At 45.3% G+C, this 27,996-nt stretch overlaps 1 protein-coding gene across 3 annotated transcripts; it reads left to right on the plus strand.

Moving 5' to 3' along the window:
• The first annotated feature begins 288 nt into the window (after positions 1 to 288).
• LOC8043449 (2,4-dienoyl-CoA reductase [(3E)-enoyl-CoA-producing], mitochondrial) lies at positions 289 to 27,992 on the plus strand. Of its 3 annotated transcripts, none has more exons than XM_029986582.3 (8): positions 289 to 585; positions 7,887 to 8,071; positions 8,437 to 8,494; positions 8,919 to 9,153; positions 15,174 to 15,273; positions 20,062 to 20,134; positions 25,838 to 25,981; positions 26,786 to 27,992. In XM_029986582.3, the coding sequence occupies exons 1-8, from the start codon at positions 577 to 579 to the stop codon at positions 26,906 to 26,908; spliced, it is 927 nt and encodes a 308-aa protein (XP_029842442.2). In that variant the 5' UTR covers positions 289 to 576; the 3' UTR covers positions 26,909 to 27,992. The 3 variants fall into 3 exon arrangements, with proteins under 3 accessions (XP_029842442.2, XP_029842443.2, XP_029842444.2); XM_029986583.4 differs by having other exon boundaries at positions 332 to 585; positions 7,923 to 8,071; XM_029986584.4 differs by having other exon boundaries at positions 333 to 584; positions 7,874 to 8,071.
• The last annotated feature ends 4 nt before the right edge of the window (positions 27,993 to 27,996 follow it).

The raw sequence follows: 27,996 nt of genomic DNA on the forward strand, positions 1-27,996 counted from the left end.
TCCGCGCCAGCCTGAGTGACGGGCACAAAAGGGATGCTACGCGGCTACTAAAGCGGCTACGCCCCTGCAACACCGCCTAGTGCGCGGGAGCTCGCACGAGTCCGCGAGGCGACAGCTGGGGCAGCCCACATGTTATGTGGGCAGCCGGGGGCCCGGGGCGAAAAGATCTAGAGCTCCTCGGGGTCTCCACACGTGCTTTTCTTGCTTTTCTCGGTTACTTTAGTCACGTGAACACGTAGCGGCCGCCAGAGGCGGCCGCGGCCGCAACGACATTAATTGCGGCTAGGTGGCGTTGTATACCCACAAACTAAAAATAAATACGTAGTGGTGTGTCTATCAGCGTAACAACGTGACAAGTTCGTCACGTCACGCGGTCACGCGTGGTCAACGCGGTCGGCTGCACTGAGCCTGTGTGAGTGTGTGAGTTGTACTAGGGCTCTACACCATAGTTGTACCCGTTGTACTACCTGGCTCTACCGCTGTACGTCATCTCGCGGTCAGCAACAACTGCCGGTAGCCAAACGCGTTGGAAGTGGTTGAAGTTGTGAAAAACCATCAGCAAAGGAACACCCAAAAATGAGTCTGGTAAGAGAGACAATAGTTTTCCTCGCGCCACAGTTGTTGATCGTAGCAGTAACTCCCATTGCGCGAACTCGTAAATTTCAGAAATAGTTCTGACGGCTCTTGCAAGGGTCAAAACCACTGGAGTGCACCACACGCGTCCGGAGAGGGAGGGAGGAGGGGAGGCATCTCACGGGGGCCATGGGTATGGTGGCTAGAAGGGGAGGTGTGTCGGTCCCACGGCTCGCCCCGTTGTGCGGAGTGTTACGTTGTCGTATGACGGCGGCAGGTGGCGCTAGCAAGCCCAGCCCGATCTGTTTCTCCGGAGACATCGGCGGCTACCGGTGCTCTGCCTGTGTTGAGTCATTCGCCTGGACCTCGTGTTGGTTGGTTCGTGTGCTTCCGTGAGCTACCACTTATTAGCTTAAACGTCTTTCTGTTACCCGTGCCTTTTGCAAACATGTGAGCGAAATATAGTGAGGCAGAGCACTGGACAGAATGGGGAAGAAGCAGACGCACTGCTTTGCGCCGGGGTGCTCAAGCGGCTATGTTTCGACACGAACGAAGACACACGTGTCCTTGTTTGGTGTGCCTAAACAAGCAGATCGCTTCCAAGCGTGGCAGCGCGCCGTTCCAAGAGCCGACAAAGAACTCGACGACAGGTCAGTCCTCTGTGAACTGCACTTTGACGAACGATATATCGTACGCCACTTCACGCATACAGTGAGCGGGGAGCTCGTTCAGATCCCTCGCGACCGACCTATCCTCACAGACGATGCGGTACCTACAGTTTTCCCCAATCTGCCGGCGTACCTCTCAAAGCCGCTGCCAAAGAAGCGCCGAACAAAAACATCGTCTGAGGGCCTCCCTTCGAAAACACCTCGAGCTGACATTGAAGGGTCAGATTCTGCACCGCAGCTCAACGACGCTGACCTGCCGTGCACCAGCACGAGCGTTCTTCAAGGAGTGGACCTGCAAGACTGTGCACTTCCTAACAACTACTGGGGAAGCCATCTGGTTTCAGGTGCCCCTGAGATTGTTGTGTTCTCAGTGTGCGAGATGGACGGAGGGACGGTAGGCTTGGAGCGGTCGGTTGTGTTCAACACGAGCAACGGGATCTGCGCCCTCGTGATCGTTCAGGGTGCAACTCTGAAGACGGTTCAAGTAGAGAACAAACAAGGAGCCGAAGACTTGCTTAGAGAAGTACAAGCGATGAAAACCTGCATGGGACTGGGAGAAGTGCAGGATCTTGATGAACTGCTTCGCGCGAAATGTAAGCACCGGACATTTGGACGCAAAGTATTCAGTTTGAAGTGCACTGGCACTGTTCAGAGCCAGAACAGCAGATGTGTGCAGTGCAAATATCTGCGCAAGCTGCTGCTGAATGAACTTTCGCGCAAGCGGAGGAGTATCAGGTACCCTGTCCAAGCAACAGCTCACAAGATGCGGATCAAGACGCTCAAGCTAAAGAGAGCAAGAGAAGCAGTCGCTGCCATGAAGAAAAAACTGGCAGAAATGAAAGTGAAAAACGCACAGGTTAGGCCATCAACCCTGGATGAAGAACTCAAGCGCTTGCCAAGCATGCAGCAACAGCAGGTGAGAGCTTGCCTTGAGGCCTCCAAGCGTAAAAGTACGTGTGGAATGAAATTCACAGATGAATGGGCACTCGAGTGCATCATCATGCGGATGAAGAGCCCTCGTCTGTACGAGCACCTTCGCAAACAAAAGACGCTCGTCCTCCCGGGGCGTACTTGCCTCCGCACATACACTCGTGCGTACAGGGGTGGATTTGGCCTTAACATAAACATGTTCCGTTGCCTTGCTGAAAAAACAAAAACCATTGACAACTCCATGTGCCACGGCGGGTTGCTCATTGACGAGATTAAGCTTTCTGAGCACCTGAGTGTAGGACAAGGTGGCAAGCTTGAAGGGTTTGTGGACTTGGCCGACTACACCACCGAGAAGGAAAAGCATCTCATGTGCGACCATGGGCTGGTTCTGCTATTTCAGCCGTTTGGTGGAAAGTGGCATCAGATCTTGGGTGTCTTTGGGTCGCGATCTAATGTAAAAGCCGAAATGCTCGCACGTATCATTGTAGATGCTATTCTGATGACTGAGAAAGCTGGGCTTTTCATTGACTTTGTGACATGTGACGCTGCTGCATGGAACAGGCGTATGTGGAAAATATTTGGAATTAAAGCAACGTCAACAAAAGTCGTCTGCAAGACGGAGCATCCTGCAGACCCCAGCAGAAAGCTGCACTTCATTTCGGATTTTCCGCACCTGGTGAAGTGCTCGAGAAACAACATGCTGATTGCAGGGTTTCGCACACCAGAAGGACGAGTTCTAGTAGAGCACATCGAAGAAGCCTGGAAGTGTGACAACAAGAGCCTCACACCACTGAGAGCCATGCCACGCGTCACAAAACCGGTGCTACACCCGAACGGATTCGAGAAAATGAGCGTCAGCCACGCCATCCGCCTATACAGCGACGAGGTAGTCCGGGGCCTCTACCTGTACAAGCAAGAAGTAGAGGGCAGGTTTGGTACCACAACAGCAACAGAATGCTTTGTCAAGAAGATGAGAGACCTTATCAGTGTAATGACATCTCGCCACAGCAAGGACGCCTTAAGGCCTGGGTCAAGAAACGAGGCTGTGCTGCAAGAATTTCTCGATTACCTTAACACATGGGAGGCATCGGCAGGAACGCAAGGGCAGGGCTTCCTCAGTCGCAGCACCGCCGAAGGACTTCGTGTTACGCTTTCAAGCACGCTTTCTCTCTTGGATTACGTGACAGGAGAGTTGGGGTACAGGTACCTTCTGACATCACGACTTAGTCAAGATCCCATTGAAAACCTCTTCGGGATCCTTCGTCAGATGTCGGGATGTAATGACCATCCAACACCTTCACAGTTTCTCGTCTCTGTAAACTGCCTGACATTCGCCAACCTTGCAAAATCGCCAACAGGAGGGAATGTCACAGGAAGCACCCTGAGGAGCCTTCTTAACCCAAGCAACGCACAAGACGCTCAGAGACGAGTCGATGACCTCCTTGACCTTGGCAACCTTCAGGAAGCCAAAGCCACGCTGGATGCTTGTGGCATCGTTACCGACCAGCTGTCCCTCACACGTGAACGAAGTGACTCGCGCCTGGTGTTCTACATTGCAGGGTATGTAGCACGCAAGTGCATACGCAAGACAAACTGCAGAGAATGCACTGAACGGCTGCTCCAGGAATCTGCAGCAGCACCCAAGGAAGCATGCCTGACGAGTGCTGTGAACCGGGGTGGACTTCTTTACCCATCCGCAGCTCTGAACCTGTTAGTGATGTCTCTGGAAAATGCATTCACTGCTTGTTTTAGTTCCCGAGAACTTGGACCGGACAGCATCCTCGATGTGTGCTCTTTTTTGCAAGCATGCTCACTGGGCTCTGTTGGCTGCACTACACACAGCACCACATTGACAAACATGATCATTAAGTTTTTCATCTTAACAAGGTTGCACTTCCTTGTCGCCACAAAGAATGCAAGTCGGCAGGAGAGCCGGGAAAGAAAAAAACACTTAAAGATCAGGCGTGTGCTGTAAAAGCCAGTATCGAGTTTGTAGCTAGCTGGCATTATTGCATTTCTTTTTGAGTTTTTATGAAAGGCACTCCGTTTGTGACCACTGAAATGTTTACATAGTTCTGTTGTAGAAACCCTGATTTATGAGACTGACTGCTGGCTCATGTTTGTGCTGTTGGGAAGATGTTCACTACCCTGTTTTGAGTTTCGTGCTTATTAAAGTGTTCATGCATTCTTTGGATTGACGTTGAAGTATTTTACACTGTGCAATTCACCCTTTATTTTGGTGTGATGTGCCAGGGCTCTCAATTATATAGACAACTTTATGAAACAGTTAAAAATAGTATTTTCGATAAAATTCTTGATAGACAAATACAAAGTTCTAAGAATCGACTACCCGCACGCAAGAACACAAAGCCTTAACACGAGTAAAATTCTGCTTTCTCAGGTACCCATATATTTCAAATTTATTAGGCAGAACCTCGCTGGTACCTCTGGATTATTGGACAACAGCTTTAGTAATGCAGTAAAGAAAGCGTGAACATCAAACGCTGACAAATCAAGTCATTATCGCCCTCTGCTTGTAACCCGACACTCAAAATCTCCCGCTCCAATCTTATTCCACACTGACTCATCAAAAGATTCAGGCAAGAACGTAAGTGGCCACTTCGCGCAAGGTTCCGTGATCGGTCCACGATTAAAACACAACAGAAGGCCAAATACCGAACTAACATGCTACATCTGTCGAACAAAATTAAAATCTCAGTCCCTTATTTCTTGTGACACAAGAAAAAGAGTTGCATCGGAGTTAACACTACAAACTGAACGAACCGCAAAAACGTGCAGACGACAGCGCGGACACGGAACAGGCTGATCGGGCTGCTGACCACAGCGCCTCTCGCGGCGTCATAACGCAGCGCGACGGCCTTGCCTCCTCCGACCGTCACACCTCCCCTTCTAGCCACCATACCATGGGTGCCTTTGTTTGTTTGTGTGTGTGTGCGTGCATGCGTGCGTGCGCGCGCACGTGCGCTGTCGAAAACGGCAAAGAGGACATGCCTACGCGTATTATTAATCCCTGTGCGGGAGCAGAAAAAGTGCACCGCGACCGGAAAGGGCTATTCGCACGACGCCGAGTCCTCATTCCATTTGGATCACCCCAGAGCCGTGTATGTAGAGAGTTTGACCATTCGTTGGGAAGCATAGTGTGATGGTACAGTTCGTGTGTTTAGGGTGTTAATAGAAGTACGGAAGACACAGGATGCGTCAGGGAATATTTCACTATTGCAATATAGACATCAGAAGAAAAGAAAAACCAAATATTTACACTGCGGCTATTTTACAGAATCTCATTGTATGTGTTGTCTTTCTCACAGTTTTTTTTTCCTGGTCACATTGAGGGGTAGCGCCGAAGGAGGATGGTGGAGGGCTCGTCGTTGATGGGCTCAGCGGCAGTTGTTGTTAGCCTGGAGCGTCTGGTTCCCGGAGATGTTGGTGAACCCGGTCACTGGAGTTGTCTTCAGCGCCTCACATAGTCCAGTCGACCTCAGGCAGGCCGGGGCCATGACCACGAGAGGAGGCGGGGACAGTGTCGGGCCTCTGACGCCTGGTCACGTCTGAGGAGTTCGGAGCAGCTGTTCACAGCTTCGCCTTCCTAGTCAGAGCTGCGCTTGCGCCCTCTCGAACCTTCTCAAAAACCGCGCCATTCCGCACAATAGGAGACAAATGAGGAGGTGCCATTGGCCGAGAGCGGACTGAGCATATTCCAGGGCATTTTCAGAAATTCAAATGTGCCCAACCAGAAGCCGGAAATAATACCCTGGTGGTGGTCGCGAGAAACATACTTGATAACTGCGTCGAAATAACTCACGGTGACTGAAAATGTGGTGCACGTGATGTTTCCATCACGGTCATCCAAAATAAGGTTGAAGAGTGCGACTAGTGGAATGATCGACATAATCCGTACGCCAAGCGCCGAGGGCCGGGAATCTGCCGTTCGAGTGGTCACACTCTTTCCGAGCTAAACAAAGTTGAGCGGCGCATTCCTTTCTTATGTCTCTGCATGATCATGATCGAAACATCACGTACACCCTATTTTCAACCAGGAAGGGTTACTACACTTCACTCTTACATGCTTATTTAAACTATATACAAACATATACCTTTGATTAAAACAGTTTCTCACTATCATTGCTAGGGGATTCTTTGAGGCTTCTGGTTGGCCAAGAGAGCATGCCAAGCCCACTTTCTGCGTCTGGTGCATGCCCTGGCTCTGCTTGCGCCTCCCATGGACCAAACTCTCTGTATACACGGTTCTGGGTCACCCTTTTCGGACGGCACGTATATCACTGATGAGCGTGTTAACCCTACCCCCCCCCCCAATCAAAGCTCCGCTGTCCCCGATTGCACTTCCGGAAAGGGAGTCCCATACCATTAAATTCTGCAAAGTTTCGTCACCAACATTAGTTTTTTTTTTTTTTTTTTTTTTTTTTTTTTTTTTTTAGTGTTAATTGTATAAAGGAAATGTAAATATTGCCCAAATGCTCAACATAACAAAACGTTTTAGAAAAGAAAAGTAAGCCTCCAGTGCGGATTTAATTGGGGTCTGCTATGTATGAAGCAGACACCTTACAACTGTGCTGCACTACCCCTTCGGAAACTCGTTCTAACCATTCGTTTTATACAAGTTTCTCGTCGTGCATATAGTGATTTCCGGTTAAGGTGTTTTCGACATAGTGCGTATAGCTTTACTGTAGTGACTATGCGATGAGGCCAAACAACTTTATGCTCCTAAAAGCATAAACTTGGTATTTCGGTGAGGTCCTGGATTCGATCCCCACCCCTTCCCCCTTTCGATCTGAATCTGCATCGTGCCCACATTCGGAATGCCATGTACCATGTATCACTATTGTGTGATGGCTAAAACCCTAAGCTATCCATCACACGTGTAGGTAGGAAGAACAGGAAGGCAACATACAGGCTCAAGCCAGCGAAACAAGAAAATCTCAAGTGAAGCTGGAAGTGGATGTCATGGTTGGTGGGGACGCCCCCAAGGGTGCCCAAGGGTGTTCTTTCCGTCCATGGAGGTAGGAAGCTTCTGGGGGCGACATGACGCCGCAACCAGAGATGACGCCGGGGGAGACATCTGATTTGGAGGAACATGCCCCCAACGATGGCAGAAACCAGAAGAAACCATTGGCTAGACTTGGGCACCCTTGGGGGTGTTCTCAACGACCGCAAGCTCTACTTCCGGCTTCACTTAAGATTTCCTCGTTTGGCTGGCCTGAGTCGGTACGTCGCCTCCTCTTATTCCTGCCTTCATGTTTCTGTCGAATACCATCTTTTGGTATTGTTCTTTTTTGTTCTTCGTTAAGGACGTGTTCCTCCGAACCGGAAGTCTCCCGTGGCTTTACCTCTAGTGGTGTCATGTTGCCTCCAGAAGCTTCCTACCTCTATGCTACCACCCCGACTAAACTTTTCATCTACAGCGTGGACCAGTGGCAGACCAACCTCACACTGCCTAAGCATCAAATGTCTAATTTGCTTAGCTTTGTCATTGTGATGCCTCCACTGATCTCAGTGGTAGGGCGTAGTTTGTTTTCTGTGAAGTATGGACAAGAACAGACTTATTCAACAGACTTATTCTTAAAAAGTATCATTCAATATGTAAGAAACTAGTTGGTCATATAATCGAAACTTTTTTTATGAAACTTAAATTGGTAGGGTGACTGTGTCCTGACTGCAAAACCGGCATGATTTCAGACCAGGGTCCTTCACCGGGGATTTTGCTCTGCCCAGAGCATGTTTCCCCCCGTCACGACACCCATGCTGCCGGCAGGGACCTTCAACAGCAAGGTTGCTTTGATCACTGGCGGTGGCACCGGCATTGGCAAAGGAATGACAGAGATGTTTGCACAGCTTGGTGCAAATGTTGCTATTGTGAGCAGGTGGGCCTCAATCTCCATCTGTACCTTCACATTAATATGACAAAATGTCTGAAATGAAAAGTATATTTGCCTACTGCCGACCTATGGGGCCACCTATGTCTTAGTTCATGTGACGTTTTGAACAAATACTCCGTTTCACGCTATGATTACCGCAGAGGATGCTACAAGCCCTCAAAGCCAATGCAGTGCCATGGGAGTGTCCTTTGGAAAGGGTGCAGCGATGGAAGGAGCATACAATCATGTGACTGGCTTTGGGGGCTCATGGCATCTGCTGCGGATCCTTGTAAGGTAAACCGGAGTGCAGGAAAAGTTTTGGATGCCATGTGAACAGCTGTTAAGGACCGACTGTTTTGTTTTTCCGTTAGGAAACAAGACGTTTTGGACAAGACAGCGAGGGAAATCAGTGACAAGACTGGCCGAAAGGTAGTTTTGTAGCTGCACATTTCTTTTTTGCATCTCGTGACTCAAACTTTTCTACCGATATAAAACTGAGGTGCCTGCACCTAGCTCACATAAATGTTTGCTCCAGGTGTGGCACGTTTCTTCAACCAAAATATATGTGCAACTAAACGTGAGGAATGGACCCTTTTCAAAAGTGTGCACCATCTAGTAGCGGCTCTACCAGTCATCCAAGTCTGCCATTGTTTAGGCACGCGCTCGGAGCATGTGTTAGACATGAGTGCTGTGTCAGCGTTGGCAAGGACTCAATCGCACACATCATACTCAAGAAATGGCGACCTTCAGTGTTGCTCAATGGGGTTTCAAAAAAGGGTCTTGTAAGCTTTGAAAGGAACAAGACCGTAATGTAGTCCAGGGACAGTGATGCAGCTTTTGCGCTTGTCTCCAGATCTTGCCAGTGGCAGCTGATGTCAGGGACCCTGAGGCGGTCGCGGCGGCTGTTGACCGCTGTGAAAAAGAGCTCGGTCTGCCGGACATAGTGGTGAACAACGCAGCCGGCAACTTCATCAGTCCGACGGAGCGGCTGTCGGCCAATGCCTGGAGGACCATCGTAGACATTGTGCTCAACGGAACAGCCATTGTCACACTCGATATCGGCAAGAGGCTCATCAAGGCTAAGAAAGGTTGGTTTGAGGTGATAATAATTGTCACTTAGAACACACTTTGGTTAGGTGTTTTTAGGTTCTGTGTTTTCCCTGCTGGAGCGGTCAAATTCTGGCACTGTTGTCTCGTGCAAAACAAATAGGGGAGGCACCAATTCCTGTTCATTTGAAGTTCCAGATTTGAGAACTAATAAAAGCCTGAAAAAACCACCTGTAGGTTCATTTACACAATGAACTTAATAGTTAAACCATACTTCTTGAAGAATTTTAGTCATTGTCTTTTGATGCTTCAAAATGCACTGGAATTATCTGAAGCATTGGTGGCTCTTTGTACGGACAAGATAAGCACATTGAAACCTTGTTTAACGTAGAGTTACAAAGACTGGAAGGAACCTGTGCAGCATCTCTTACATTTAAGTGCCCATATTTGTTAAGTAGTGCTCTAGCGTAAACTGTGAAAGGGCTCCACTATTAGACATGAGGAAGATACATAGAAAGGGGGGACGGACAACGCCCTTTCTATGTATCTTCCTCATGTCTAATTACCGTTACCAACATGCTCGTTTTGTACTTAATTGGCTCCACTATTCATTGAGGTTTTCACTTTAGATACTCCGCTTTCACACTTTCTCCTGACACCGCATGAAAGACAAGACAGTTCCATTCCCTAAATCTGCTTAAAGGGATACTACAACAAAATTTCAGCACTTACCATAAAATACCTGGCAAGCACCCACTCAAACTTTGGAGATAATTGCAAAAAAAATGGGGGATGGGCGCTTTTCCGGTCATCAATTTTGCATCTAAATGTACTGTGCATATTTTCTCAGATCTTACAGATTTGGGAATGGGCGCTTAATGTGGAATGGGCGGATGCGCGGTATTCTACGGTATGTCTTGCTCTATGGGTGTTCCAGGGAGCAGTATCACTTTGTTGAAAGAGACATGAAAAGGAATTTTAAAACAAATTAAACGATTAGCAAATGGCACCTGGTGGATGTCGCTAAAGCCTCGTTTGTAACGTCCGTCTAGGAGCACTGACAGGTAGTGACAATGCATGTCTCAACTAGAACTATGGTGAAGGTGTACTAGAAGGTGGGTGTGAAAAGCACAACCCTTTCCCGTAGGGCAGTGTGGTCCCTACACGCATTGATGCCACTAGGGATAAATTTGGCGCTGTACTTAGGGGCACCGTACGCAGTCGAGGGTGCACTACAACAACCCCTTATCCCTTCTGGAACACCTTATCTGCCATGCCTTCCACGAAAAAGTAGAAAACGCATTGCTCGAGTTTCGTGCAGGGTGCGAAAGGGGATACAAGTTGTGGGGGGATAAGCTATCCCTTTAAGTGGGTCGATGTAACCAGAGCTGCAAAACACACAAGCAATAGCAGCCGCCGCATTTTTGCTCGCTGCGTTTCCTGCGACGTTTACAGTGCCCCTCTTCAAGGCGCCAGCCACCGTACGCAGAGTATAAAACCGGAACCGAATTTTTATTTTTAGTTAAACCGGAACTGAACTGAACCAAAATCTCTGCTGCCATCTTGGAAATGAACCAGAACTGTACCAGAAAAAAGTATAACGGTAACAAATTCAAAACGGTTCACGGTAATTTTTTTTTTTTCATTACAAAATGAATATATTAAGAAATCATGTCACATTGTCATGTGACGTCATGGTGTCAAAACAGGCTGTCAAGTAGTGTTGTGTCATGTGGCCCCGTGATGTAGTGATGTGAATCTCTGCGTCAAGTTGACTTAAATTGAGTATGTCACTAGATTTATTAGCATTATTGACACCGTGATGCCATATGATATCACGACTTCTCATCGAGAGTCCCGTGACACCATGACATACTCGATTGTCATGAGCCCAAGCTGAGTGCTCTAATTCATGACAATCAGCATCGCCAAACATTCAGGTAATGGCTTGTGTTCAGTCAAAGATGAGAATAGCCAAACTCGAACAACGTCCAAAGCTGAATCCATGCCTTAGTCTTTGCCAACCCCAGCGCATGACTATGATGAACACTGACGATATATAATTAGCGTCAGTTCACGTGGCCGCTTGTTCTAATGGCAAGTTGAGGAGGGGAAAGCAGTTTCTTTCCTTTATTTTCCTTGCGTCTGCCATTGAGCAAAGAAGAAAACTAATGGCTGTTTTTGCCAGTTATCAACACCAGGGATTAGCTTAGAGCTGTATTCGTTGAAAGTTTAAAAAGTGTTGCACAACCCTTTTTACATGTGCACGTCATTGAGGCACCCACACATGTTTTTGTTGTTGCTGAACTGTTTTAGAAAGCTGTCCCCGAGAATAGAAGCATTGAAAGGACAATGGGACTTATTAATCTGATGATAAATAGAACTACAAGTGTGTACAGGAAGAATACCTGAGAACAAAGATCCTAGTGGCCTCAGAGGGACAGCCGAACGTTGGCTGCTGCTCTAATGCCGGGGTCACACTGCTTATACATCATACAAAAGACAGTCTGCAAACATCAGTCACCGCGATATCCATGATTCGAATGCCGCATGCTACGTTTCTCCTTGAACTTGTTGCTATAAGCGGCATTCGCTGCACGGATCTTGTAGTGACTTGTGTTTGAATTTGTTTGCAGACTGTCTTTTGTATGACCTATTATCAGTGAGACCCTGGCTTTAGTCTCGCATGACTGTCGTTCTCAAGCTCTCCCCTGAGTTATGACCACATCCATATTTCGTTTAAACTTCACAGTTTTTGGGTGCAAAATGAAAGAAATGCAGGATTACTGTTAACAAATGATGCATATTATTGTTGAATTGACACCCCCAGACAGAGGAAGGAGTCCCTCAGGAACAAAAAGTATTCTCTGGATGAGCATTAAAACAAAGAAAAGGGTGGGAAGGGGAAGGGTGGTTTAAGAACATACTGTGTTGTAAAGATTCCTCAGTTTTACGTCTTCGGCACAGACCAGAAAGCGTAATCCCGGAAACTGCTTTGTTTGCAAAAACATTATTGTCAGAAAGCGCGTTTTCGTTGTGCCAAACGCTCTTGCCATTCTTCACGAAGCTGTACCAAGCAAGAATAATTTGTCTCTCGAATACATGGCATGCACTGAGCACGAACCTTCTGCATGCCCATTTTGCACTACCGCATTTGATTTTCTCAACAAGAACAAATCGCAATGATGACCAGCATATAGAGCAAAGACATCACATGCAAACCATATTAAACAGTTCAGTTTTCTGGAGAAGTGCAATGTTCTCAACACTAGCAAAGGTATATGTCCAAATTGCAAAGTTGTGCAGTATATATAGCAGTCTTGCGATGATATGCGGCAGCCTCATAAAATGTTAAAGCGCATGACTGATAAAGCACAGAGTTGTAAAGTGAGGACCTAGAAACAAAGTGCACGTAAAACCAAACATAATATTAGCCTCCCGAGGCAGTCTTTTGCAAAGTTTTGAGCTTGTGCAAGTTGATGTCCAGATGTGATAATTATTAGAAATATTGTCTGTCCTTTGCACTATTTATGTGTAAATTAGGAATATCATTAGCATGCATCTCTGTGTATTTCTTTTTGTAGTAAGGCAAGTATGGGATTATTTAGAAGAATATCATTTATTGTTTCTAATTCTGCACATTTTGTGTGCTTGCCTTCAGATCTATTATGGGAGCACAGTTTTTTTTGCAGACATGTACAAGTTTCTAAAAAAAAAAAAAAATTAGGTTACTGAGTATTGGTCTGAAAAGGAATTTGTGTAGAGTAGAAATTACTCAAATGGAGAGTAATTTTGTAAATTAATAACTACCATAAGAAGGTAGCGAAATACTTTGGAAGTTACTTTTACATTTTTGATGGTAACAAGAATGTACATAGGTTTTGATCCTTTAGCAAAATTCTGTTGGCCCAATGTAAAGCGGCTTGTGTTTTCATTGGTTCTGCTCCTGTACGCCTAAATGTTTTGTGCTTTTTGTTTTTTGGTCAGTGATGTACTGCAGATGTATCATTTCTACTTTGAAGTTCAGCACTGCCTGAGCTTGATTTTGCTGACAGGGTTCTGCTTGTTTACAGTGTTGCATAAAGTACACCTAAAAAATACTGGAAGTAAAGTACAAAGTAATTTAGAAGTTATGTACTTCAAGTAAAGTAGTAAGTACACCAGGTGCAATGTACTTGAAGTAAAATACAATTTACTTTCAAAGTAAAGTACAGGAACTTTTTAACACAATCTTTCATGATGGCCTTTGATCCCCTACACAGCGTTTTCCTTTTTTAAACTGGTTTGCATTGCTCCAGGGGTAATTGAAGGTGCATTAGTCTTTTTTGGAAATGGTCGCAAATATTGGGGGGGGAGGGGGAGGGGGGGGGGGGGGGGGGGGGGCTTAAAGTCAAGTCGCCACAGAGTAGTAGCTTTACTCTTGCTAACCAACTATTTAACACAATCAGCTTATAAGGCACTTATTTGTATCAATCTTATGGCTACCATCACTTCACTCAGAAAAATAACCATTTGACGTCTGGAAAGAGATTAGCTCATTTTCACATGACGATACGCGGAAATAAGGGTTATGGCACAGGCTAGCTGGTGAACGTTCATACTTGGGGAAAAAGGGAAAAGGAAGGGACAAAGCAACAAAGTCTCTTTGTTTGTCCCTTCCCTTTTTCTCTGTTTAATTTTTTTTAAGTATGACGATATGCCATTTTTTTTTTTTTTTTTTTTTCAAATTTGGGGAATGTACGTCAGGAGTTGTACTTTCCTCGGAAAGTACCCCAAAAAATACTTTAGTGAAGTGCAAGTACATGCTGAGAGAATGTAATTCGAGTAAAGTACAAGTTTTCTAAACCTACTTGAAGTAGTACTTTAAGTACCATGTACTTAAGGTACTTCTCAACACTGCTTGTTTATTTTTTTATGCAAGAATGTTGGGGAAATTACTAAGGTTTTGCAAACAATCTTCGATTCTTGGAAGACCTGCATATTCTGAGTTTTGGAAGCAAAGGCAACGCAAAGAGATCACACTCGCATTGCCCTTTAGCACGCAACTCTTCAAGTACAGCACAAACTACAGGAGCACCAGATGCGCTTCAAAGCAGGTGCCGCATTTTGTTGCCTCTTTTGAGTAATGATGCAGTGTGTACACTTCCTGTAGTGAGTGAGAGTTCCTACATTGGGGAGAAGCAGGGACAGGCCCTTTCTTCAAATGCGTCGTCGTCTTGAGCTTCAGGGCACAAAGAAATGCTACACAGTGTTCGGCGCTAATCGTGCAGTTACTCGGCAGAACTTGAGATGTGTCTGTCCGCACCCCGTGCCTCGTAGCGGGGTTGTTGGTGTGGGGGGGTTTGTGAACATTTTAAGGGTTTCAGGCCTTATTCACAACAGCAAGCACTTTTCAAGCTCTTTGTGGTCAGACAGTTGCAGTCCCTTCCTTTGTGGTCCAAACCACAAACTAGCGAAGGCTAGTTTGTTGTCCGTAGCTTTTCTTTGTCGTGAAGAATCCTTGTCGGACTGCTTTTTGGAATGCCATACTTCGTTGCGAGCGCCGTTTTTGTGAAGCAACCACTATCGAATTCATTAATGATTTCAAGCTTCTTTTCCAATGCAAGAAAATGGTGCGTCCGCTTTCGTTCGGCCATCAAAGATGCTATCGCTAAGTCTAGCCTAGCCTCCGAAACCGACAGGCCGACGTTACGGTGACGGCGTTGCCAGAAACAGAGGGAGACAAACAATGATGCATACAGCGATGGTGCTTTGAATATGTCATACAGCACCAAAAACTTCTTTCTTTTAGTTTTCTTTATCCAGACGTCCGAAAATTTTGTTTCCGATTTATGGGAACCTTTTTGCTTTGCATAAATATGAAACCAAACAACTTTGAGGGTGTTGTTTCGTTTAAGTGGCAATTCCGTTTAAGCGACTTCCGTTTACTGAGATTCCACTGTGTGTGATTCAGTGTGCTGTAGAACCTAGGAGGCCAGTCAGCCTTTCTGGCTGTTCATAACCTTTAATGGTGCTATTCAGTATATACAGTAGGGGTTTCTTTCTTTTTTATGTTGTCCAGGGGCAAACTTCCTGGCGGTGTCTGCACCCTACACAAACTTTGGCTCCGGCTTCGTTGCTCCCAGCGCAGCTGCCAAGAGTGGGGTTGAGACCTTGATGATGTGAGTGGAGACATCCAAACTTTGCCCATCTCTTCACCGGCTGGAGTCACACAACGGTGAAAACTGTTCCTCAAATGGCACTAAGCACAGTTTGCCCTAACATGCTAGATTCTGAATCTAAACAGTCTAACACAGCCAAATGTGAAAAAATAATATATCCGTTTCTAATAAAAATGCAGTGTTGGTGGAGGACGAGGGATGAAGGCTGATAAAAACAGCTTTACAGGCCCCGAGACACCAAAATGCAACAGCTGCAGGGTGCACGTAAAATAAACTTGCGCATCAAGTAACCTGTGAAGAACATAGACGAATAGATTTACGCAATAAACATATATAATGCTATACAAAAATTACTTGTACAGTCATGAACTAAAATTTGCACAGAAGAGAAATTAACATATTTTCTGTGTTCTCACCATCTACTATATAATTTAATTATTCCATCTAAAAGGGCATGTTCTTTCTCTATTCAACTTATCTTTTCCAAGGAAAAATAGGAATATGTAAAGCTCCTTTTCTGCACTGCCACATGCCATGAGCCAGGAGGAACATTGGTCATTCCTCCCTTGTTGGCCACTGGAAATTTGGTGCTTCTGTGCATGGCAATACAATCTGTTGCTTCTGAAGCATTCATTGAAGTGGAATATTCTTTCCTCCTTGGTCTATCTTATTTGACTTCAATTACTACATGCTAGTCTACTTTTTGTCTATTTTTTGCCAGATATCCTGTGCTAGCACCACCATCTTTCGCCATGGGGTTTGGGGAAATGACCTATTGTCTCGGGATCCTTTGTATTCGTGGAGTGTTAAGCATTTCCCCCCTGTTTGTGGTACAGTGGAGTCTCATTTACTCAAACTCCAGGGAGCCACAAATTTTGTTTGAATTACCAGAAATTCGTCTAAATATAATTCAAGTTAAAATTTTGATTTGTTATATGGACGGCTACACATGCAAAGCGGATATTTAATGATTTCTTCTACACATGCCTACTAATCATGAGCAGGTATGCCACACAAGAAAAACATTGGTGAAGTCTATGAGATAAGTTCATTCATCCCTCAAAAATGTCTATCATGGACTTTTTTCTAGACAGCAGATGACACCTCAAAACAAAATTAAAGGGACACTGACAGGGTATCTAGGCTTGCCGAAGTTTTTATTTGAACATGACCTCTAAGAGCCCAACTACCCAGAACACAATTTGCAACACGAAATTAGTTATCTTTCCGCCCGAAAACAGCCAATCGAGAATCGGCCAGTTTCAGTCGTGCTCATTCTCTTTTCAAACTACGGCTACCAAATATATTCAAAGTTGTGAGCAGGGTGTAAGATAGACAGGTGGGGAAACGGCCCATAGAAGCCTACCGCAGCGCCGTGACCGGATTGTGTACTCGTCTGCTTCCGGGTACCGCCGATTTGCGACAGATGGCGCTGCGGCGAGAGGAAAAAGATCGGAATCGGATTTGCGTGGAACTCTATGGGAGAGTGCGCAAAATAAACCGAAAGCACGATAGTCCTCCATTGAAAATCCACGAGAAACCATCTCCGTCAGTTTAGCCAGTCGCCATCGGTCGCCCACTCGGAGTGAGAGTTCGCGGTGCTCCACATAGATGGTGCCACAGAAAAAGAGAAAACCGAGGGGGACACAATGCGGTCGCTCATTTGGCTCTCGTTTCCCCACCTGTCTATCTTACACCCTGATCGTGAGTCATCGAAGGCACAGATTCACTATTAAAAATAGAAAAGAATATGAGCACCATTTTTGTGATGATAATGCAAAAGTGCAAGCAAGCTGGACAAAAATGACGATAATAACCCCTGGAGAAGGGAGACCAAGCACAAACACAAATCTCCAAGCACAGCTAGGTGACTAGTGCGCAACCGAAAAAATCCGCCTGGTCCTGGTATCGAACCAGCACTCTACCAACTGAGCTAACCAGGAGTTAGACGTCAGTAGGGCAAACGGGTTAGTCTAACGACAACAAGGGTAAATGGCCTGCATTTTTAAGGTTATGATGATAATGCAATTAATGCAACTTGTTCTCCTTCTCCAATGATTACTATCGTCACCATTTTTGTGGCCTCCAAAAAGCTGCAAGTATCTGCATGTGTGAACGTGCCTCTTGCGGGGGCCTCTGTTTTCTTCTTCGAGTTCACACGTTATCGGTGGCTCGAGCGGCGCAACGCTCTTTCTAAAAATACTGCCAGGTGCTCAGCTCGCACGGAAAGATAATCTCCCTTCTCTCCCGCTTGCCCTTAGTGTTATCTCTCCGTGCAAGCCGAACACCTGACGGTGTTCATCACAACAGCGTTTGGCAGCTCGAGACGCAGGTAATGCGAGGATTAAACAAGGAAGACAAAGGACACCGTGAACGGCACGCGCGCATGCGCAGATGGCACCTATCTGTTCCAGCCGGCGCTGATAGGTAGCGCGGTGATGCAGTTTGGCAGCTGCTTCAGCGCTCTGTTTTACTTTGAGCAAACCTGTACATGTGCACATCATTCTCATAATGGTGACGTACCGCAGGCCGGACAACACAATGGCGGCACATGACTGACCAACGTTGTGACGGACATGGGGTTGCTATTTCCGAAAATGTTGTTCGTGGTACCGGCCATTTGATCTTCAAGCGCAGAACATCCCTTCTGCTCTGTGCGGAGCGCAGAGCAGAAGGGATGTAAGTGCGAAACCATCGCACGACAAATAGTGCGCACAACTTCGTTGTCCGCTGCACACGTTGGAGAAAGAAAAAAAATTCCGAGGACACCTAAGCACTTCTAATGAGTTCTGAATGCAAAAGCATGAATGTTGTTTTTCCGCTCCCTTAGTTCGTCTGCGGCGTACTGGCATGGACGGCCCTGTTTCGCTAATGCCGAGGTAGCGGCCAAGCACACGCCCTTGTGAAGTGGCTGTGCCGCGCTGAGCTCAGCCTTGCAGCCTTTTCGGAGTTTTCCCATGAAGGCTCTATGGCCAGGCCCGCACCTCTTACCGGCAACCAGGCCGCTACATGCGCTGCGCTACCGTGGAGAGGGTTTCTCTGGTGGCGTTCCTTGGAACTGCGCCACACGAGAGCCAGTGGGGCCTCGTTCCTTGATACTATGACACGCACCAGCCAATGAGTGCTTATCCATCAGATTTCTTCTACACACAACAGGCTTCAGGACATTGGAACAGGGGAAGGTGTTGTTTGGCGTGGCTTCAAAAGCTGACGACGTCTGTTCGCTTCATGGGACAGTTAATGTTTTAGCATTAAAACGCAGTCGGGTTTAGCCACGTGACTTCTGGCCATGAGCTTCCGTGCTCGTGTGTCGGTTTCGAGCTGTCAAGTTTTTTGGCTTTATTAAAAATATATGTGACTCTGCAGCAAAATATTCATTGGTTAGTCTCCTGACATCCATATTAAATTGCCTGGCAAAAATAATTATAAAAAGAGTTTCGGGGAGTGTCAGTTATTAGCCCTGTTAAGTTCGCTTACCAAGCACCGGTGAACTGCAGAGAAGCAACACCAACGGAAGTGAGCACCGCAGGCAATGCTTTTCCGTAGTGCATCGGTGCTCGGTGAGAATGCGCTCAATGGGGCTACGAGAACAAAAAGTATGCATTACACGAAAACGCCGTTTGAATTAAGTGGCTTGTAAATACATTGAAAGCATAGCGGGACAACCTAAATTTTGATATTTGTCTTTATTAACCAGAAGTATGAATTATTTGAGTTTGAATTATCCAGAGCATACTGTATCTGGCGCAACAGACAAGTTCTCTCCTGACACATTTTCTTTGCATCCTTTTTTTTACTGGCAGTACCGAGATACTGCTAGTTTTCAAATTATACTTCTTATGTAAAAATTGGACATTGGGACAGGGGAAGGTGTTGTTTGGCATGACTTCAAAAGCCGATGGCAACGTCTTTGAACAATTTGTTTGTCTGACCTCTTTAGACAGACTAGACCTATTTGCAATACTAAAAGGTTGGCTCTTTAGCTGCAATAATAGTAGTATGGATTGCTTTGGCTCTGTTAAATTTTGACTTCAAACTTGACTGAAAGAAGTATGTCAGAAAAGAAATATATGACTATCACGAGGCTTTTGTGATGCCTGAGAGAAGGCCAACACAAGTAACAGGAGATGGTACCTGTCCGTGATACTCAAATGGCAACAACACCTGGATGCCACTGAACTGGACAGGAAATAACAGAAATTTGAGACACGGATGGGAAGGGTGGGACCTGGGTCCGACTGGAATCAACAGGTTGGCGAAGAAATATTTCATGCTCTCTGTGCACTCTTCCGAAAGCATGAGATCTTGCAAACCGCTGTATAATCGGCAATGTCTATCCTGGGAGCCCTTACCAGTTGCCTGCGACCCTTCACAGTTGAGAGACGCCTAATAGTGAGCAAACAGCTCCAAATCTTCTTAGTAAAGATTTCTGAGAACTAGTCGTGGGAGACATCGCTTGAGGAACAACAAACGAATGAGCTGTTTTCAAGTTGAGTGGGAAAATGCCAATGAGGGTGTCTTTTCCAAGACGGGCCGATATATGGGGGTACCGTGGGTGGATGCTAATTCTCGAATGTCTTGTTTGAATTGCTCCAAGGTTTGACAATTGCCCATTTGCTTTATATGCTTATTTGAGGAAAAGCTAGGGATAAGAGCCGTTTCAAAATGAGTGAGGAAATTCCAGTGAATGGGTCTCTTCCAAGGTGTGCTGGATGTTAGAGTGCCGTGACTGGGTATTTATTCTCGAATTTTTAATGTTTGCTTTACGTGTTTGTGCTTCATCGACAGGTCCCTGGCTGCAGAGTGGGCAAAGTATGGCATGCGCTTCAACTGCATATCTCCGGGGGCCGTGTACACTAAGGTTTGTCCCACAAGTCTCGACAGTGTTGAGTTACCACAGGACCCTTCTGTGCAGTAAACGTGCTAAAAGAAGAAAAATGCTTTCCTATTATATCAGTGTCCTTGCTGTGACTGTACCTGTGTCAGCATTGGAAGCTCACTGTAAAGCTGGGGTACGCCCGTATGTGCAACCTCGAGATGGTAAAGGCCGCATGTTTGAGTCCTGCCTAAAGACATTGTGCGATGTGAAGAAATCTGTCAGTTTGCCTGAACTGAATGATTTTTATAAAAGACGTTGACACTATTTCTTGGTAAAGTTAAGTTCCAAGGAAGCATATTAATCTAAAAATTACTTTTTTTTATTGTAACTTTTTATCAGATGCTAGCAGCTTGTATATTTGAAACCAGTCAAGCCAGTAAGCATACAGTGACACATACACAAAGTGAAAGAACTCGTATCTTGCACGTCAGCATGCAAACAATTAAACTTTCGCTAGCAGCGCACAACCAAAGCAGTATAACAGGTAATACTAAAACACAGCTTTTTTTTAGGCTTCATTTTAAAAACGCCACGAAAGCTGCACTAATGGGGTTTGTGCAGGCAAGCTATACGTAGAATTTTGTGTTTTCGGATGAACCGAAAAACACGGGAAATTATAAACGGCCCATTCTGGCTAGCGCTCGGAGAACAGCCAGCAGAGGGCACGTGACAACCAACGCAATCGTGACGTAGTTTGTCTCGGGACGAGCAAAGCTACGGTGAGGCTGACGTCGAGAGGATGGCCTAGTCGTTCCAGCCACCGAAGCGGCTGCTTTTGTATGAATTTTGAGTGACTGGTTAATCTGCTATAATCTTGTAGAGCAGGGGTCTCAAACACGCGGCTTGCTGGGACGCGGCCCGCAGGCAACCGGTTGCAAGTCCCGGTTCCTATGTTTCGTGCACTAGAAATGGCATGTGCCATAGTGACCTCATATCGCCAATTAATTTTCGCTTGAAAGGTAGCTCTGCTTATTCAACCTATTCACATAGCTTATACTTACAGTGATGTGATTGCTGTGCCAAAATGCGCCAAGGGTCTAACCCTGCTACATCCTGCTACATTTTGCCAAAATATGGGTAATCTGCGCCAAGCCTGCGCCAAAAAAACAATTTTGGTTGTCTTTCAAAACCGAAACTAAACTGAGCACCGTAATTGAGCATGCGTGTGTTATGTGGCGCAACGGCCGACCTAGGCGGTGTTCCAAAATTTACTTCATCTTCCTCCAGGGTAAGGGTTTTGTACCTTGGTGTTCCAAAACCTACCCGCATCCAGCGTTTTTCAATCTGTGTTGTCACGTGACACGACCCGCCGGAGTAACTCGGATTTATTTGGGTAAGATTTGGAACACAACCCCAGTGACTCTAGGTCGACCGACACGAAGTACCCTGCATCAATTGTCCATCCGATCTTGCATGTTTTCCTGCCACCTGGTGTTTCATGCTCTCGTCATCTCGTCTCGCAACTTTTTTTTATATATTTTCAACGATAGACGCGGGTGTGTGCGGAGGCTCCGACACTGTAGCGTACTGGGTACCAGCCATGCTGTCATGCTGTGAAATGAAACCGCGTTTTTGCGTGGCAGGGGTTGCTTTGTGAACTGAAGCACTCGCTCCTGAAAGCAACAGCCGTGGGAAAACCATATTTGGTCCCTGCCTTCCAGTCACCATGGTCACGCAACGTTGGGTGTTGCCGTCCCCACCTCGGTGCAGATATGGCGCATTCTAAAATGAAACTAAGATGTACCGTCACATGTTCATCAACATTCCTGTTCTTGTTTAAATCATACGTTACTACAAAAATCCCTCTTCAACTCAAAGACTGCTGTGTTGAAGTATTGATTACCTAGGTTTCTCTTGGTGGACTTTTCTTCGAGAGGTACCCCGGTATTTGAAAAATCTGCCGCGATAAGAAAGTTGAAGAGGTGTGAGCTAAAGCAAAGAATGGCACTGTCTGCGCTGAACCTGCACAGCGCACTTGTTTGTTTCGAGTTCAGTCGTTGCACAAAGCACTCCAAGAACTTTTTGACCCTGGCTCGCGATGTCTTGCATCGGTGCACTCAGGTTTGTTTTGCTTTTTTTTATGTGTTTAGCTTGTACCTTCTTTGCCTCCCTGACGAGAATGCGCCGCTGGACTGTTTTTTGTCTTACGCTTGACAGTTACATTTTGCATACAATTTCGGGAATCGGTTGGTGACGGAGCGGAGTGACATGGTTTCGGTTGCGATCGCACAGCCGTTGTCTCCGCTCGCTCTACAAAGTATGCGCAACTGCTAGCCTGCTAAAGTTGCCCTCACGTGTTTGCGAACTTGATTGCGCGACAGAGGCACCAGCCGGGACGCTTGCAATCTATTGTTTTACGTTTGCTTACTTTTGGCGAAAATCTGGTTCGTCCGGAACCAGGAAAACGGTGGCAAGCGGTTTTTCGGAACTGCTCGGCAACGCCTACAGCACTGTAGACTTCTGGGATGTCTCAGCAGTACAAACACAAGCAACGAGTTCCGTCACAACACATCACATTAGAACACTACACAAGTCACAACACAAAGTGCCCTTCATTTGTACAGCACTTAAAATGAATATTTTTATTTTTATAAGAATATCTGCTTCAAAAGCCACTTTTGCTGCTTCGAAACTCTGTTTTGGCTGCTCCAAGAGCCACTTTTCTGCTCCAAAACACTGTTTTGGTTGCTCCAAAGGTCACATTTGCTGCTCCAAAACACTGTTTTGGTTGCTCCAAAAGGTGCTCCAAAATGACTTAGGCCAATCACATTACTGTACTTATCTGTGTTCATTTGCCCGTTGTTTCGTTTTATTTTTTGCTTCCCAACATTTTTTATGTGTACAACAATTCTGCTACTAGGTTGCAAGCGCAAGCGAGCTCTTCGTTGAAGGATGCATCTCGGCTGTTCAAACTCTCGATCAGCAGTAACAACTGCCAAAGATAATGTTACATGTCTTGGTTTTTGCCTTCAAAAAAATTCACCGTTAAAAGACAAATGTTTGTTCGGAGTATTATAATAAAAATTATCAGAAAAGCAAGAACTGCCAAATTAACTAATTGTTTGTAGTAGAGACGTGATGAGCTTGGTCAATTCCTGAGTGAATTCAGCAGCGGGAACGACAGTATACGCTCTCTTGTTCCATTAAAAATGCCAGACATTTGGCGGGGCTGTGTCATTTTAATTCTTGTTATCATATCGGGTCAGGGCCCAAAGTAGTCATATATACAAATATAATCTTTAGACTCCACTGGCAAAACTGGTAGTTTACAAATAGCATAGAGCACGAGGTCTCGTCTCTTTAAAATATTTTCGACCCCCCCTTGTCTCATGTTGGCCCTCAGCCTTTCCAGTGTGCAATATGTGGCCCCCACACTCAAATGAGTTTGAGACCACTGTTGTAGAGGGACGATAGCGACTTTTGGGACACATAAAAGGGATTCTCGGGAAGAGGAGGGTTCCTCCTTCCCCTCTTCTCTCGTCGTGGCTGGAGGCGAGACAGTTACCGTCACTACCTCTCAAGGTTCCTAGACGGGCATTACAAACGAGGCGTTAGCGACATCCACCTGGTGCTTTTTGCTAATCGTTTAATTTGTTTTAAAATTCATTTTCGTGACTTTTTTTAACAAGATATTGGTGCGTTTGATGTGGTGCTGCTTCTTTGAACACATATAGACCAAAAAATAAGCGCCAAAATTCCGTTATAGTATCTCTTTAATGAAATAACTGCTGTTATTTTAAAACGTCATCACATTGCACTAAAATTTACACTCTGGGTAAATATCCCCCGCCTGCGTTCACGCCGCTTCTCGGCGACAGTATGCGGCTGCTCATTACAAAACTATTAACCCACTTGGCCCCACCGTACAACCAGCAACCCAAGCTAACTCAAGCCGCCGGAAAGGGAGTCCCATACTATTTGGTTCAGCAAAGTTTCGTCGACAATATTCGAGTTTTCTTTGTTTTTTCAGTTTTAACTGTGGAAATGAAATGTAAATATTGCCAAATGCCCCACCTCCCCCCCCCCCCCCCCCCCCCCCCAAAAAAAAAAAAACACTCAGGAAAAAAAAAAAGTAAGCACATTCTGTGGATCGAGTCTGAGTCCGCTGCGTATGAAGCAGGCACCTTTCTACTAAACTACGCTGCCTTTTTTTTTAATTGCAAATTGAAACTTTTTGTAGCTATTCGTTTTATACGAGACCCACCAAGTTTTGAGTCGTGCGTATAGCCATTTCCGGTCGAGGTGCACGTGCTAGCTTAACTCATATTTTAAAGTATGTAAGTACGGTTATTTTTGTTAAATATTCTTGTAATGAGTAGGCATAGTTTCGGTTTGCTTCAATTCGCTTGGTGCCAATTTCGAAACTATGCACTCGTGCGAAAACGGGACACAATTCTTTATTGGGACAAAAAGACGAGACTGCAGAAGCGAACCTCAAAAACGTGACTGTTCCGGCCAAAACGGGACGTCTGGTCACCCTAATCAATTTGGATTTATTTGGTAAACTCCAAATATCGGTGTACCAATGCCAAAAGAAAGAAAAAAAAAATATGGTATTTTAAGTTTGGTTAGTGCACAGGGTCATTAGTTTGGAGAAAATGCCACTCCAGATTTCTTTAAAACCGCGGACCATCCATAAAAGGCATCTTACTGTTTAGCTCGTCAAGGTTCATTCAGAACAACATGTTATTGTACTTTCAGGTCATTACAAAGTCCACTTTTCCGTTTTCCAGTTTATGCCATATTATTTGTGCTTTAGCAGAGGGAGGGGTTGTGTTTTTGCAACATTGAAAGCTGCGAGCCATAGAGATTTCATAGATGGGCAGTTGAAGCTTTTATATTACACCCTTTAACACCACATTCCGCACAGCTGCGGGGTAGGCTGATGGAATAAAATGCAATGGATATGAGCTCCCCAGCAACTACCTCCAGGAGTTATTGATTTTAAGGTATCAACATTTATCGAAGCAACTCCTGTTTGCAACTTTTGTCGTGGGACAAATTACTATTGCCAACGGCAATGCCATCAACGCAAAATCCGGCTGTAAGTGTAATTATAATTAAAGTGTAATTATCGGAAGAAATAATAATTAATACAAGTGTGTTCTCTTCAATCTCGCATACATCTACACCAAGATATTTATTTTTATTTTTAAAAAATAGAGAACACTGCAGAATTAAACTTAAAATTTTGGAGAATTGGGAATTTAGCAAAAATGAACTTTGATAAACTGAATTTTCACCACAAAATAAACTCCGAAAAGCACCCTTCGATTTTGACATAAAATAAACTCCAAAAATTTGAAATTCTAGATATACATTCAGGGAAACATAATATAGGGGGCTAATTGTTGCAGTAAACTGCATAATTAACTAAGATTTGTCAATTAACTTTTTATTTAGGGAAAATAAATGTATGATTCCAATTATAAACTTGTTGAGCATCATTGTTCAGCAAGTTAAGGACTTTCAGGATCAAACTTTCTGATCTTGAGGACGCTTCCCTGCCTGGCAGCCGAGGGGCCCCTCCTACTCTCGACGTGTATGCAATAAAGCGGTGTAAAAACCCACTCACCTTGTAAACTGTAATGCACATACTACAAGGGCATGCTTGGCTCGTCGTTAAGCATGCGGAAAACACTTTACTTATGGGCAGGGACGGTTGAGATGTCGGCACATTTGCAGGGTGCCTTCAGCAGACTGGACCCAGGCGGAGATATGTCTGCGAAACTTGTGAAGGGCGCCATAGAACGGCTGGGAGAGGTGCCCGAGGTGGCCAACCTGGCCGCCTACCTCGTGAGCGACTACTCAAGCTGGCTTTCTGGAGAGGTGGGTTGGGAGAGCCTTTTGTCGATGCAGTCGTGGTCTTCCTACATGGAGCGCAAGTTTGTCTGCTTCTTGCACAGGGGTTGTGAGGACGTCAGAACGCCGAGCTCTTGTTGGTCGATTGAAAAATGTAGTGGGTGGACCTCAAGGCATCTAGCATTGAGGTCTTCCCACTATCCTTTCATTTAAAGCAAATCAGCTCAGCATAGCTCTGACAACACCACAGCCCTCACGCAAGGAGCAGATGACTTTCTCTCTGAATACATGCTTCGGGGCTGTTGCTGTTTTTTTTTGTTTTTGTTTTTGTTTTTGTTTTTGTTCTTGTTCTATCTCTTATTAGGGAATGGTATTACATTTAAGTTTATTTGCCATGTCCGAGAATTTTTTGCCTGATGCTATTTGAGGCATGTATATGTATATCTTATCGTGAGCCTTGTTTAAAAGTACAAGCAGCACCTTGTTTCCTTGGCACTTAAATTACTGTTTTTTTTGCTTGTTTTTTAAACAAGGGCTGCATGATTATTATGTTATTTAGCTTCGTAATTAATGTTCTAATTTACAATTTTTCGGGAAAACATTTCTCGAGTGTGTCAATAGGGGGGAACAGGTTTTTCAACGCTGAGAAGAGAAAAGGAATGAGGTATTGAGTAGGAACGATCCTTGCTGGCCTGTCAGCTCTGTAACCGAGAAGGTCAGGCAAGAAATAAAAAGCGTTAACTGCGTTGGAAGTTGTGCAGTTAATTCCTCGCAGCTTCATGCGTTCCTCGAAGTGGCGACTTATATTTCGTTTTTCGCTCTATCTATCAGGTTATCAGGATCGACGGAGCCAACCTCAACTACTGTGCCAGTGTCTTCAACAAGTTCTCCGAACTTCCCCAAGAGAAGTGGAAAGACATAGAAGCTGCTATTCGCAGCACCAAAGACTCGTGAGGTTGCCGGCCGTCCAAACAGCCTCCAATTGCTCATCAAGTTTCCGCTTAGAGTGGTACGAATTGATGGATGCGGTGTGGCAGAAACCATGGAACAACAACGGCCAAGTTCCAACTTGAGGAAGTTTTACGAGGCAAAGGATAACTCGGTGACATCAATGAAGATGAGTATGCTGTATTTGTGCGAATGTCAGGGTAATGGAGCATACAGAATACTGGTACTTTTGTATGGAGATTTTACACCATTGTATAGCAAGGTTTTTTTATTGCTCGTCAGAAACCATAAATGTTTACTACTTTTCGAGCTCAATGCTGCTCCTGGATAACTAAGTTTAGGTATGTCAACTTTTCTACATGCTGCGGCATACCTATGTGAGGAGAGATGAAATCGTGTATGTGTGTGTTTGGGGGAGGAGGGGGGGGGGGAGCAGTCATATAGTGCATATTTACCAAATAAATATAGTTTATTGACGTTGTCATTGTTTTGAACTTGGGAAAGGAATTTGGATTTAGGGCTAACCCCTTTGTACCGAGGAATCTCAGCGAGGCTGGATCTAGCCTGGCTAGTAGCTAGACTTGCTAACCTGGTTTTCTTCTCGTGCCCCCCTCTGCCAGCACTTCAGTCTCCTCTTTGTTATTTGCACTGAGGGAAACTTGGTCAGGTGTCATTGTTAGGAGCATCAGCATTGAAAGTGGCCACAACAACTGCCAAAATGGTCGACTAGGCGAGGTAGTCTGGCTATATATTGCATTGATTTGTGCATAGAATCTCTTTGCACACTTTTACATCTTAGTTTAAGTATATAGACTTTTGGTGTCAAACTGCAAATATCTGACTGGAACATACCAGCTAAACAATTCTTTAAAAATATTAATTTAGTAACTGTTTCATAATTAGTTTTTAGTTGTCATAGTACACGAATGTCCTGTTCATTGTGGCCCATAACGTTAAATGCCGAATGATAATTTCAAGAGATGTTTTCGATCTAGGAAAGACATCCCGTGCAGACATGGTTAGATATGGGCTCAAATACTGATGGATGCTTGTGATAATACAAGTTGCAATAAAGTATTTTTGATGCTTATGCT

This window comes from Ixodes scapularis, unplaced genomic scaffold (genome assembly GCF_016920785.2).
Source record: "Ixodes scapularis isolate PalLabHiFi unplaced genomic scaffold, ASM1692078v2 PGA_scaffold1__304_contigs__length_218370807, whole genome shotgun sequence".
In the NCBI taxonomy this organism is placed as follows: domain Eukaryota; kingdom Metazoa; phylum Arthropoda; class Arachnida; order Ixodida; family Ixodidae; genus Ixodes; species Ixodes scapularis.